This window comes from Rhinoderma darwinii, chromosome 1, assembly GCF_050947455.1.
Source record: "Rhinoderma darwinii isolate aRhiDar2 chromosome 1, aRhiDar2.hap1, whole genome shotgun sequence".
In the NCBI taxonomy this organism is placed as follows: domain Eukaryota; kingdom Metazoa; phylum Chordata; class Amphibia; order Anura; family Rhinodermatidae; genus Rhinoderma; species Rhinoderma darwinii.
In genome coordinates, this window is record NC_134687.1 from 137419736 (window position 1) to 137432796 (window position 13061).

Sequence of the window (13061 nt, forward strand, 5' to 3'; positions counted from 1 at the left end):
TTCCCAAGGACGCTGAACAAAATTAAGGAAATACACCAATTTGAGAAATTAATTAGTATTCTGGAAAACAGATTACCACAATGTGAAGCCCAGTGGATCAGTTGGACCTCATAGAAATCGCTTAAAGCCCTCTGTTAGTTTGGAGGACACATCAGTTTAGGACAGAAATAGACTCTTTACTATGGATAGCTGCACCATGTTTGGTAGATTTTGGTTTACTTGTTGTTAGTATTTTATTGTTACACTGTACTCATAAATATCATTTACAGTATTGATATAACAATGTTTTAGATAAGATGAGATACTCTCGCAACATCTGTATAGAAATGAACCTTTATCACTATGTTTTCTTTTGAGAATGTTATCAAAGCTCTACGTAGCGATATATGCTCCCGATATGTGGGAATGTCTACTGATTTGTTATGTCTTGTTTACCAAATAAAGAGTTTGGAAAAAAAAAAAGAACACAAACATGGTGTGAACCATGCCTAGCAAACATATATTACTGGTTACTTTTATTTTATCTTCTTTCTGTATTTTTATTAGTATTTCTGGTTATTGTTATTATTTGAACATAAGACTGCATACATATTGTGCTTAATTTAGTCGCAGCAGTACTTTCTTCATACCCCTGGTAGTACAACCGCTTTGCAGATAAGACATAGTCAGTCTCAGTGTGAAATGATAAACATATTTAGTATCCGTATCTCCCCATCTAAAATGACTAACTCCACTAGTATCTATGAAAAAGAAGAAACAAGTCATTTTCCTAGGAGTTTGAGATTGGCTTACAACAGATGGTGGTAATGTGAAAAAAATGCACTAATGGATTAAGGAAATAATAATGGTTTTATTTACATTGAGTATCCTGCTGAAAAGACAAACTTAAATACAGAATAATTAAAAACAAATACAGTTGCAATTATTACTTAGGCCTCCATCCATCAACAAAGACAAACAGCTGTGCAGATTACAAAATACATTATTTTTGTTTGTACTTATCAGAAATGCTGAAGTTAAATGAGCCATTAACAAACATTGGCACACCATGAATGTTTGTTAAAAGCGCAATAATTATTATAACAAATTGTTCACATTCAAATACCATTTTCTTATTAATGACATACCGCCGTAAAACTGAAGCCTCTGCAAACAGTCCATATTTAAAAGCAGTTATTTTACTTCGTTTTAAGATCAGTGAACGAGTGGCTAATATTTGAATTAGAGATCAAAAGTGAACAAGTAAAGAGCATTAAAGTATGGTCCAAGAATAGAAATACGCAAATGCATTGCATAAGATTGGTTGATATTTTTACAATGTTTTGCACAAAGCAGCGTTTAAAGGGGCAGACATACCATATGTCCAACCTGTGCAACTTACAGGGGACCAGTATGTAAAAGGGCCCACTGCCAGGCTGTGAAACCTGTGCAGTTGCATAAGGAGAAATAGCCACCTCTGCTGCAAGGAGTGCCTCAGATGACCTGGCACACGAGGATTGTGACCACCACAAATAACAATAATTTATATCACTATTACATTATATAGCATTGTTATAACTTCATGTATATAGCTAGTATTTGGTCAAAGTATGCTTGTATTATTTGAGCACTGTGTGATGGTATTTAGGCATTGTATGGCACTGTGATCTCTGTACAGCGTATTATTTTTGCAGTGTATGGTGGTGGTGGCACTGTTTAGCATTATTTAGACAACTCTATGGAAGGGTTATTTAACCAACAGATGGCACTTTTATCTGGCCACAATTTTTGGTATGATTATTTGTAGACTGTATACTATATGGGGGCTGGGCAACAGAAGGTACCGTACTTGTGCACCATCCAATATAAAGCCAGCCCTGCCCACTGCCACTGTAAAAACAGCAGTTTACACATTTTAGACTCTATGTCAGGGAGTGAGCCAATTTATTTCGTAGCACACAATTACTGGTGGATTGTTAGAGAAACATAAGGGGGAATGCTCTATGATGAGCTATTGGAAAACAAATAATACTCGCAAAGACTAATGTAGAAGTGGCTGGTACACTCAGGGTATGTGCACACACACTAATTACGTCCGTAATTGACGGACGTATTTCGGCCGCAAGTCCCGGACCGAACACAGTGCAGGGAGCCGGGCTCCTAGCATCATACTTATGTACGACGCTAGAAGTCCCTGCCTTGCTGCAGGACAACTGTCCCGTAGTATAATCATGTTTACAGTACGGAACAGTTGTCCTGCAGCGAGGCAGGGACTCCTAGCATCGTACATAAGTATGATGCTAGGAGCCCGACTCCCTGCACTGTGTTCGGTCCGGGACTTGCGGCCGAAATACGTCCGTCAATTACGGACGTAATTAGTGTGTGTGCACATACCCTCAAATGGTTCAGTAAATAAAATTCAATGCCTGATCTACCCTTAAGAAATGATTGGGTGCAGGGGTGAACAAGCTAGTCCACATACCCATAAGTCCAATCCCACAGAGGTGCTACTGTAACACAAATTCCTAAAAAAGTTAATGCTCAATATGATAGACCGGTGTCAGAACACACAGTGCATCGCTGCTTGCTGTGTTTGGGACTGCATAGCCGAACACTGGTCACAGTACCCTTGCCAATCCCTGTCCACCGCCGAAAGCATCTACGATGGACACGTGAGCATCAGAACTGGACCATGGAGCAAAGGAAGAAGGTGGCCTGGTCTGATAAATCATGTTTTCTGTTACATCGTGTGGACTCTGGGGGAAGAGATGCCACCAGGATGCACTATGGAAAGAAGACAACCCGGCGGAGGCAAAGTGATGCTCTAGGCAATGTTCTGCTGGGAAACCTTGGGTCCTGGCATTCATGTTACTTTGGCACGTTTCTACCTACCTAAAAAAAATAATGTGCCCTGCCACACTGTAAAAATTATTCAGGAATGGTTTGAGGAACATGACAAGGAGCTCTAGGTGTTGACTTGGCCTCCAAATTCCTCATATCGTCATCCATCTGAGCATCTGTGGGATGGGCTGGAGAGCAAGATTGATCCACCTCAAAATTTACAAGACTTAAATAGTTATTCCCATTTTTTTTAAAGTGATGGCATATCACTAGCCTCTTGTCCTTATTAGTGCCTATGGATAGGGGTGTGTTGCCCCAGTCTTTACGTATATTACTCGACATCTCAGCTAGTTTGCCTTGCCTAGTGACTAACTTTTCATCTGACAACTCTCCATCTGTAGCGGCTGCGGCTCTAATTGTCTTCTAGGAGCGTTTTTGAAATTCTGTTTTGCTACATTCCTAATAAATGGGATAGGCTCTTACACTTTGGTCCTCATTAACCTCCTATTCTCTCTGGCTTCTGATCCCGTGATACACTATTTCCTCCGTTTTCTACAGCACACAGTGTGTTTTTTTTTTCCATACTAGCAACTAGTACCTCTGTAGTCCACCTTACTTCCGATGGGACTTTTTCTGTCACAGATCTCCAAGAATATTTGCAATTAAATCTGCATGTGTAACATGCAGATTTTAGTGCAGATATTACCCTATGCTTTGCACAATCCGTAGTTAAATTCTGCGACATTACCTCAATTTTGCTACATGTGGATGGGATTTTGAAAACCCCATCCACATGTATTGTATTCTACTTCGCTGCAGATTTGCAGTGTGAAAGGGAAAACGCAGAATTTTTAAATGGGAGTTTCCAAATAAGTTATTTTTCCCAAACTCCCACTACCCTCTGTATTTTTGAGTATTGTTCTGCACTTATCCAGCAGCCTAGCCCTTTATATTACATGCTCTAATAAAAAAAGGACTAGGTTAGTGGGTATCTGCTGACCACTACTGGTAGCGTAAAAAAGCAGAAAACCAGCGTAGATAGTGCCCAACACTGCCCCCTGTGGATAGTGCCACAGTATCCTTTATAGAAAGTGCCACACACTGACTGTAGATAGTGCCAGTGCCCCCTGTAGTGCCACACACAGCCCATGTAAATAGTGTCACAGTGCTCCCTGTAGAGTGCCACACACTGCTCCCTGTAGATAATGCCAGTGCCAGCTGTAGATAGTACCACACACTACCACCTGTAAGTTATACCAGCGCCCCAGTAGTGCCACACACTGCCAAAGTAGATACAGTGCCCCTGCAGATAGTGTGACACAGTGCCCATGTAGGTAATGTCACACAGTGCCCATGTAGGTAGTGCCACATGCAGTGCCCATGTAGGTAGGGCCACAGTGCCTATGTAGGCAGTGCCAGTGCAGCAGTGCCCATGTAGGTTGTACTGAATTGCCCCTGTAAATTATGCCACAGCACCCTTGTAGGCAGTGCCACAGTGCTCATGTAGGTAGTGACACAGTGCCCATGTAGGTAGTGCCGCACGCTTAAACAAGCACTCACCTGTCCCCATTACCGCGCCACCCTCTCCTCCAGCGTTGCAGGTTTGGTCAAACTCCTCTAACCAGCCACCCTCTCCTCCAGCGGAACGACGCAGGCAACGCGATTATCCGCATGTCTGAACTTGGCCTCATAGTTTCTATAATAGTTTCAGGGTTAACTCCTTCATGAAAGATGGTGCACTCTCCTTATTTGGTCTCTAAGGCCATGTTCACATGGCGTATTTTGCACACTGATTCCGCGTTGGAAAACACCTCGCTTTTAAAACCTTTAGCTTTCAAATTGCTTTTTTCTGCTTGCTGAAACTAATACAGCAGTTCTGAAAAAAAAAATAAAGTCTCCTAACCTATCGTGGTGCGGATTCCACACCATAAATCCCTTAGGCTGGGTTCACACGACCTATTTTCAGACGTAAACAAGGCGTATTATGCCTCGTTTTACGTCTGAAAATAGGGCTACAATACGTCGGCAAACATCTGCCCATTCATTTGAATGGGTTTGCCGACGTACTGTGCAGACAACCTGTCATTTACGCGTCGTCCTTTGACAGCTGTCAAACGACGACGCGTAAAAATACAGCCTCTTCAAAAGAAGTGCATGACACTTCTTTCAGACGTAATTTGAGCCGTTCTTCATTCAACTCAATGAAGCACAGCTCAAAATTTACGGCTGTCAGAGAAGCCTCGCAAAATGCGAGGAGGAGCATTTACGTCTGAAACGAGGCAGCTGTTTTCTCCTTAAAACAGTCTGTCTTTTCAGACGTAAAAGCCTGCTATCGTGTGCACATACCCTTAAAAGCAATGGGAAGCTAAAAATACAGCGCCGACTAGCATGGGCGCTGTTTTTTGTGCTGAAAAGCATCCCAAACAGCTTGCATTTGAAAATCTGCCCCCACGCACTATTCTCAGACGTAATTCGGGCATTTTCGCCTCGAATTACGCCTGAAAAAAATGGCTCCATTACTCCTCCAAACATCTGCCCATTGCTTTCAATGGGTTTTATGGTGTTCTGTTCGCACGAGGTGTTATTTTACGCGTCGCTGTCAAAAGACGGCGCGTAAAAAGACGCCCGCGAAAAAGAAGTACATGTCACTTCTTGGGACGTTTTTGGAGCCGTTTTTCATTGACTGCATTGAAAAACAGCTCCAATAACGTCCGTAAAATACGCCACGAAAAACGCGAGTAGTTACAAAAACGTCTGAAAATCAGAAGCGGTTTTCGCCTGAAAACAGCTCCGTATTTTCAGACGTATTTTGCTACTGCGTGTGAACATACTCTCAATGTGGAAAACAGACGGACAATCACTTTAGGCTGGGTTCACACGACCATGTTACGTCCGTAATGTACGGAACGTATTTCGGCCGGAAGACCCGGACCGAACACACTGCAGGAAGCCGGGCTCCTAGCATCATAGTTATGTACGATGCTAGGAGTCCCTGCCTCGCTGCAGGACAACTGTCCCGTACTGTAATCATGTTTTCAGTACGGGACAGTTGTCCTGCGGCGAGGCAGGGACTCCTAGCATCGTACATAACTATGATGCTAGGAGCCCGGCTTCCTGCAGTGTGTTCGGTCCGGGTCTTCCGGCCGAAATACGTTCCGTACATTACGGACGTAACATGGTCGTGTGAACCCAGCCTCAGGTTGGGTTCACACGACCTATTTTCAGACGTAAACGAGGCGTATTATGCCTCCTTTTACGTCTGAAAATAGGGCTACAATACGTCGGCAAACATCTGCCCATTCATTTGAATGGGTTTGCCGACGTACTGTGCAGACAACCTGTCATTTACGCGTCGTCGTTTGACAGCTGTCAAACGACGACGCGTAAAAATACAGCCTCCTCAAAAGAAGTGCAGGACACTTCTTTCAGACGTAATTTGAGCCGTTCTTCATTCAACTCAATGAAGCACAGTTCAAAATTTACGGCTGTCAGAGAAGCCTCGCAAAATGCGAGGAGCAGCATTTACGTCTGAAACGAGGCAGCTGTTTTCTCCTGAAAACAGTCTGTCTTTTCAGACGTAAAAGCCTGCTATCGTGTGCACATACCCTTAAACATAACAAGCCATGCACCTGAGACAGTTGGACATGATCAGAACAGGTTTTCAATTTACAAGAAAGTGTCCACTCGATGACAGAAAGCAGACATCTTAAACACAGAGAAACTGGTATAAAACTTTCTAATATAGTTGGTATACCGTTTCATAATATAATGTATAAGCTTTATTCACATAAAACCAGCATAACATTCTCTTTAATACTTTATTTCATGGTGATCTGCCGATGTTTAGAAAAACAATGTACAGATTTATCATTTGATAGAGATACATTAGTAATCTAAGTAAAATATTTATATTGAATAAACAATTTATTGCAGTCAGTATAAAAATACAAACGTATGATCTGTTGTATATAAAACATTTCTATTAAGATACAAATGGTTACATTTTTACATTTTAGGCTCAGTTCACACTGGCATCAAGGCTTTTGTTTTATTCATTTTTTAATGGATCGAAATGGAGACCTTACACATTGACTTAAAACTTGCTAAATAGTTTTAATTAAAAATTCTTTTTTTTTTTGGGGGGATACAGCTGCTCTGTATTCTCTATACAGAGCAGTTGTATCTAGCGCTATTTACTGAATCAGTCAGTCCTGTGGACCTGACAGCTTCAGTGACAGTGGGTCCTAAGTTATCGACTTAGATGTAATTGACATGCAGGATCCACCTGTAATCTAAGACACGCAGGACCCGCCGACACTGAACCAGTCATGTCAGCAGGACTGACGGATTCAGTAAATAGCGCTAGATACAGCTGCTCTGTATAGAGTATCTAAAAAAGTAAAACAAATTTTTTATAAAAAGTACTTACAAAGTTATACAAAATACACTGATAGACCTTTTTCTGTGAAAAAGGTTTACGTAGCCTTTAATAAGAACATTCTCACATCTTCATTGTTTCTACAGATGACACTGCTGCGGCTGAGAAAAGAGGCTGTTCATTATTGAACATTCATCTTTTGGACTATTGACTCAAAGCTTTTTATAAATTCCTGATAAGTTTTCTCTTCATATTCTTCACACTTTTTACAGCTGCCAGTCTATAGGAGAAAAGTAAAAATAGTAAGTATAAAGTTTGAAATAGTTAACCAAATTCGAAAATCTTACGATACATGCATTTGGATATTATATTTAAATTTGCTCATAATATTAGCATACAGTATATGATTTCACCAGATGAAACATAGCTGGTACATGATGCGGGCCGATAATTGCACATGGCTATTTATACAATCAGCAGCACTTTAGACTCTCCCCCCGACAGCAGATTTCGGTGAAAAGAAGCATCGGGCATATTGTAGTTCTACATTCCTGATCTTTTGTTTCTGTCGGAGACAAGTATTTGCCAGAGGGATCTGGCAGCAACTTATTCCCCTCTCTCGATTAAAAAAAAACATGCATGCTCGGCTCGGGAATAGCTGCTGGCCGAATGAGCTTAAAGGGGTTTTTGCTATCTTTAAAAAAAATGTGAACAGATGGTTTAACTGCAGCATGATTTCTCTAGCTGAAATGTCTCACATGAAGTCACATAACCATACTCCTGATGTTTATCTCCTGCTCTTGTGAGGTTCCGTACAATGAACACAAGGTTATCTCCCCTCTATGTAGTATGGGATGTCCCACATCACATGCCTCTCCACTGCACTCTACTCTACATGGAGGGGGGTATTTCACATGGTGGCCAGCCGATGATATAGTGCCAGTTGCGGAGCAGCATCTAAGTAGCAGAGCTGTGTTGTCTGTGAGGAGTGAGAAATTACAGCACTACCTCACCTTGTAATAAAGGGGCAGCAGTTTTTCATGGCCGTCAAAAAACGGATGAATTTCATTGGTCAGGCTTTTTTTGTACCAGCTCCCTGAAAACACCCAAAGGAAAGTCACATGTTCATCTAGACACTATTTACAGCCTCCCTGTATATAATGCCGCACACCTCCTGTATATTATGCCACACACCTCCCTGTATATGATGCCACACACCCCCCTGTATGATGCCACATACCTCCCTGTATATGATGCCACACACCTCCCTGTATATGATGTCACACACCTCCCTGTATATGATGCCACACAGACCCCCTGTATATGATGCCATACACCTCCTTGTATATACCACACATCCTCCCTGTATATACCACACAGCCCGACATGAATGCCCTACATACTCACCGATGCAGCACTGTCTTCACGGGATCTGCGGCAACGCGATTACACTCACCGATGCAGCTCGTCATCATGCGTGGTCTCTCGTCTTCACGGGATCTGCGAAGGCGGTGCAATGACGTCATCGCGTCGCCTTTGCAGAACCCGGAAAGACGAGAGACCACACCAAAAGAGGTCGGCGCTGCATCGGTGAGTGTCATTGCGTCGCGATAGCCAGCAAGGGAACTAGTAGTTCCCTTGCCAATCCCCATGTCACAGATCCGTTTTTAACGGTTGTTACATGTATTGACAGCCGTTAAAAACTGATCCATTGACTTCTATGGGGGCCGTCAGGCCATGAAAACGGCCAAAAATAGGACATGTCCTATTTTTTGACAGCCATTATTCACGGGCCGTTAAAAAAACGTACCTGTGAATACACCCATAGAACATCTTTGTTCTGAAAAACGGCCATGTGACTGCCGTTAAAAGAACGGCTGTCACACGGCCGTTTTTCACGTTCGTGTGAATAAGGCCTTATAGATGCCATTTGTTGGCCATAAACTTCCATGCTAAAAAAAACTAATTGTACGTTTAATGTATACTTTTTTTTATGGCTAGGATGGATGCTTCTGACAGATGCCACCCAGTCGCCCATAGATTCCCATGTTAAAAAACGTATATATTTAACATATATGTTTTTTTAATTGATGACCTAAGATTGTATTGAATTGGTAGCATGATATTGTATGTATCACAATTCAATAAAAGTTAAGCTCAGAAATCCATTTAAAGTGTAACCATCATTTCATTTTTAATAATGTATAAGGCAGGCGCTTTCAGGCCATATTGCAATATCTTTTATTAACCAATTCAGTCTTCTTTCATTGTTAGGCTGGGTTCACACGTGGCGGAATTGCACTTGAATTCCGCTGCGGACACTCCGCAGCGTTAATCCGCAGCGGAGCCGTTTCTCCATTGACTTCCACTTTAATTCAGAAGTGTTCGTTTAGACGTTGAGTAAAATTCCGCTGAGGAGCGGAATTTGGTGTCCGCAGCATGCTCTGTCTGTTGCGGAGCAGTGGCGGACTGGTTGCGGACTCATGGCGGAATTTCTCCATTGACTTCAATGGAGATTCTAAATTCCGCAATGAAGTCCGCAGCTGTCATGCACATGTTATGTGTGCTGCGGATGCGTCTTGCTTTTTTAACATGACATTTCTTCATTCTGGCTGGACCTATGTATTTCTAGGTCTACAGCCAGACTGAGGAAGTCAATGGGGCTCCCGTAATTACGGGAGTGTTGCTAGGCGACGTCAGTAAATAGTCACTGTCCAGGGTGATGAAAGAGTTAACTGATCGGCAGTAACAGTTTCTGCACCCTGGACAGTGACTACCGATCCCAATATACAGCAACCTGTCAAAAAATAGAAGTTCATACTTACCGAGAACTCCCTGCTTCTGTCTCCAGTCCGGCTTCCCAGGATGACGTTTCAGTGTAAGTGACGGCTGCAGCCAATCACAGGCTGCAGCGGTCACATGGACTGCCGCGTCATCCAGGGAGGTCGGGCTGGATGCCGAAAGAGGGACGCATCACCAAGACAACGGCCGGTAAGTATGAAAGTCGTTTAAAAAAACACCGAAAAAGCCATACTTACAAATGGACACAGCCAGGCCAGAAATGCTGATGAAAGGGCGAGCAGGTGCTTTAAATATGGATTGCGAGCTTGCGTCCTTTTGGCCAAAATGATTACCAATACCCCAGGTATTTTTCATTATTATGTATATTCGCTTCTCTTGGACACAGCTGGGTCTTTGATGCTGGGAGAGCATGGTGTGTTGTTGTTTGGCATAGCAAGCAGGGTAGCCCGCTCTATGAATTATCAAGGCGTCACAAATAGGCTTCTACCTGGCTATACACGTTGTGCCTCATGACGTACACACTATCCCTCCATGTTTCACTCACTTGCACCCCATTATCCATTTATTTCTATTGAGGCACTTCATTTATTACTGCCCCCTATAATTCACTTATAGTATTACACTTGCACACACACTATTCATTTATTATTTCTTACTACACATCCCATGCACCACACACCACTCCCCTCAAGACTAGTGGGAGTGGCTATTATTATTTAAAGCACCTGCTCGCCCTTTCATCAGCATTTCTGGCCTGGCTGTGTCCATTTGTAAGTATGGCCTTTTTCGGTGTTTTTGTATATGTCCCTGTGTTTTTATCGGTTATGAAAGTCGTTTACTTTCACTAGGGAAAGTGCTGTCCCTTCTCTCTATCCTGCACTGATAGAGAGAAGGGAAGCACTTTTCCCGCAGTCCGCAGCAGCTAGTCCGCATCAATTTACAGCACATTTTGGGCAGATCCGCAGCCGTAATCCGCAACCCGGATTAGGTGCAACATTGATGCGGACAGTTGCGGAGGAATTCCGCCACGTGGGGGCATGCCCTTAAACTGCTCCTGAACTGCTACGCCTATCCTCTCAGCTACAGGCCGTTGCTTGTTTCTCCTCTTCAACCAGTATATTTATAGATTCTCTCTTTATTGCAATTTCTGGTACCAGCACTCAACGCTTTTAACCCAGCTGATCTTAATTAAGGAATGACTTCATAAGTGTTTCTGCTCTTATGCTCTCAGTTGGCCACTGGGGGCACATCTGAAGGCGAGTTTATTCCATCTTTTTATTTGTTGTGGTGCCCTGTGGTGCTGTCTGTTGCTGTGGTACTGCGCTCGTGGGGGGACGTGGCTTGGCCTGGCAGCAGGGGTGCTTCTGGGCTGCTCCCTCTGCGGTATTGTGGTGTCAGGCGCCGCCATGCGGTGCTGCAACCAATAGAGTAGGGACCCACTTATCGGAGGTCGCCGTGAAGTGGCAAGTGAGCTTATACAATTTGATCAAAATGTTAACTAAGAACCTCATGTTCATCGATTAATATTGTGGATGTGCGGTCCTTGTTTCTCTTCTTCAACCAGCGTATTGAATTGGTATCATGACAAATTGTATGTATAACAATTCAAGAAAAGTTAAGGGTGGACACATCTGTACTTCTGAACTATGGTGGTCTCACCTAATGAGCATTCAGACACGTATAGGTACTTTTCAGGTACTTTTCATAAGCTTAGAAAAACCATTTAAAGTGTAACTGTCATTTCATTTTTAATGATGTATAAGGCAGGCTCTTTCAGGAAATATTGCAATATCTTTTATTAACCAATTCAGCCTCCTTTCATTGTAAAGCTGCTCCTGAACTGCTACCCCTATCCTCTTAGCTACAGGCCATTGCTAGACAAAATCTGTATTGAGCACTATACATGCTGAAAACAGCTACTCTGTATAGGGAACACTTCATCCTGACTGCTCATTAAACCCGATGCACCCGATGTCTCAGTGCATCAGGCACTTTTACAAGACTGTTTCAGTCCGTTGCTAAAAAAGGCTGGGTTCACACGACCTATTTTCAGACGTAAACGAGGGGTATAATGCCTCGTTTTACGTCTGAAAATAGGGCTACAATACGTCGGCAAACATCTGCCCATTCATTTGAATGGGTTTGCCGACGTACTGTGCAGACGACCTGTAATTTACTCGTCGTCATTTGACAGCTGTCAAACGACGACGCATAAATTTACTGCCTCGGCAAAGAAGTGCAGGACACTTCTTTGCAACGTAATTTGAGCCGTTCTTCATTGAAGTCAATGAAGAGCAGCTCAAGATTACGGGCGTCAAAGACGCCTCACATATTACGAGGAGGAGCTTTTACGTCTGAAACGAGGCAGCTGTTTTCTCCTGAAAACAGTCTGTCTTTTCAGACGTAAAAGCCTGCTACCGTGTGCACATACCCAGACAGTCACACTGATATTATCTCCCTGCCAGATGCTCTGCTGAGTGGGGGAGAAACACCTCTGGCTTAATTTCCTCGCTCCTCCCTCACTTAACACTCTGTCTGGCAGGGAGGACCGGGAGATAAGATCAGTGTGGCTGGTTGTAGGTCTTGTAACTGTTGTAGGTAACTCCAAAAGATAAAGAGGAAACCTCACACTGAATGGAATAAATGCCATTCAGCAGAAAATGGCAATAAGAAGCCGAAACTGGAGGTAATACACAGGGTGGCGTACCATGTGTTTGATTGTTTTGTTACAAGTTATCTGTTGGGGAGTATAATAGAAGCTATTCTTGGGATATTATCTTGTTGCGATATTATATTATGTGGCATTTATTCCATCCAATGTGAGGATTCCTCTTCATCATTTGGAGTTACCTACAAGACTTTGGTGAAAATAAAAGGCCAGGTTGGAACGCTGCTGATTTGATATTATTTTTCTATTGTTAGTTTATGGCCAGCTTGAGATTAGGGAAGTACCGTAGTTAGAAACTTTACTACTGTGTATACAGAGTTAGGCCTCATTAAGACAGCCGTGTTCGCTCCTGGATATACGAACCATATGTCAGCAGTAGTTCCCGGACGGACC

At 42.9% G+C, this 13061-nt stretch overlaps 1 protein-coding gene across 2 annotated transcripts in view; it reads right to left on the reverse strand.

Annotated features, from left to right (window-relative positions):
- Positions 1–6659: 6659 nt before the first annotated feature.
- The window catches only part of IL15 (interleukin 15), a 115886-nt gene continuing 109484 nt past the window's right edge, over positions 6660–13061 (reverse strand). For both annotated transcript variants that reach the window (XM_075849699.1, XM_075849698.1), the window contains exon 7: positions 6660–7478. In XM_075849699.1, the coding sequence (XP_075705814.1) occupies positions 7380–7478 (99 nt within the window). In that variant the 3' untranslated portion in view covers positions 6660–7379. The remainder of the gene's footprint in view (positions 7479–13061) is intronic.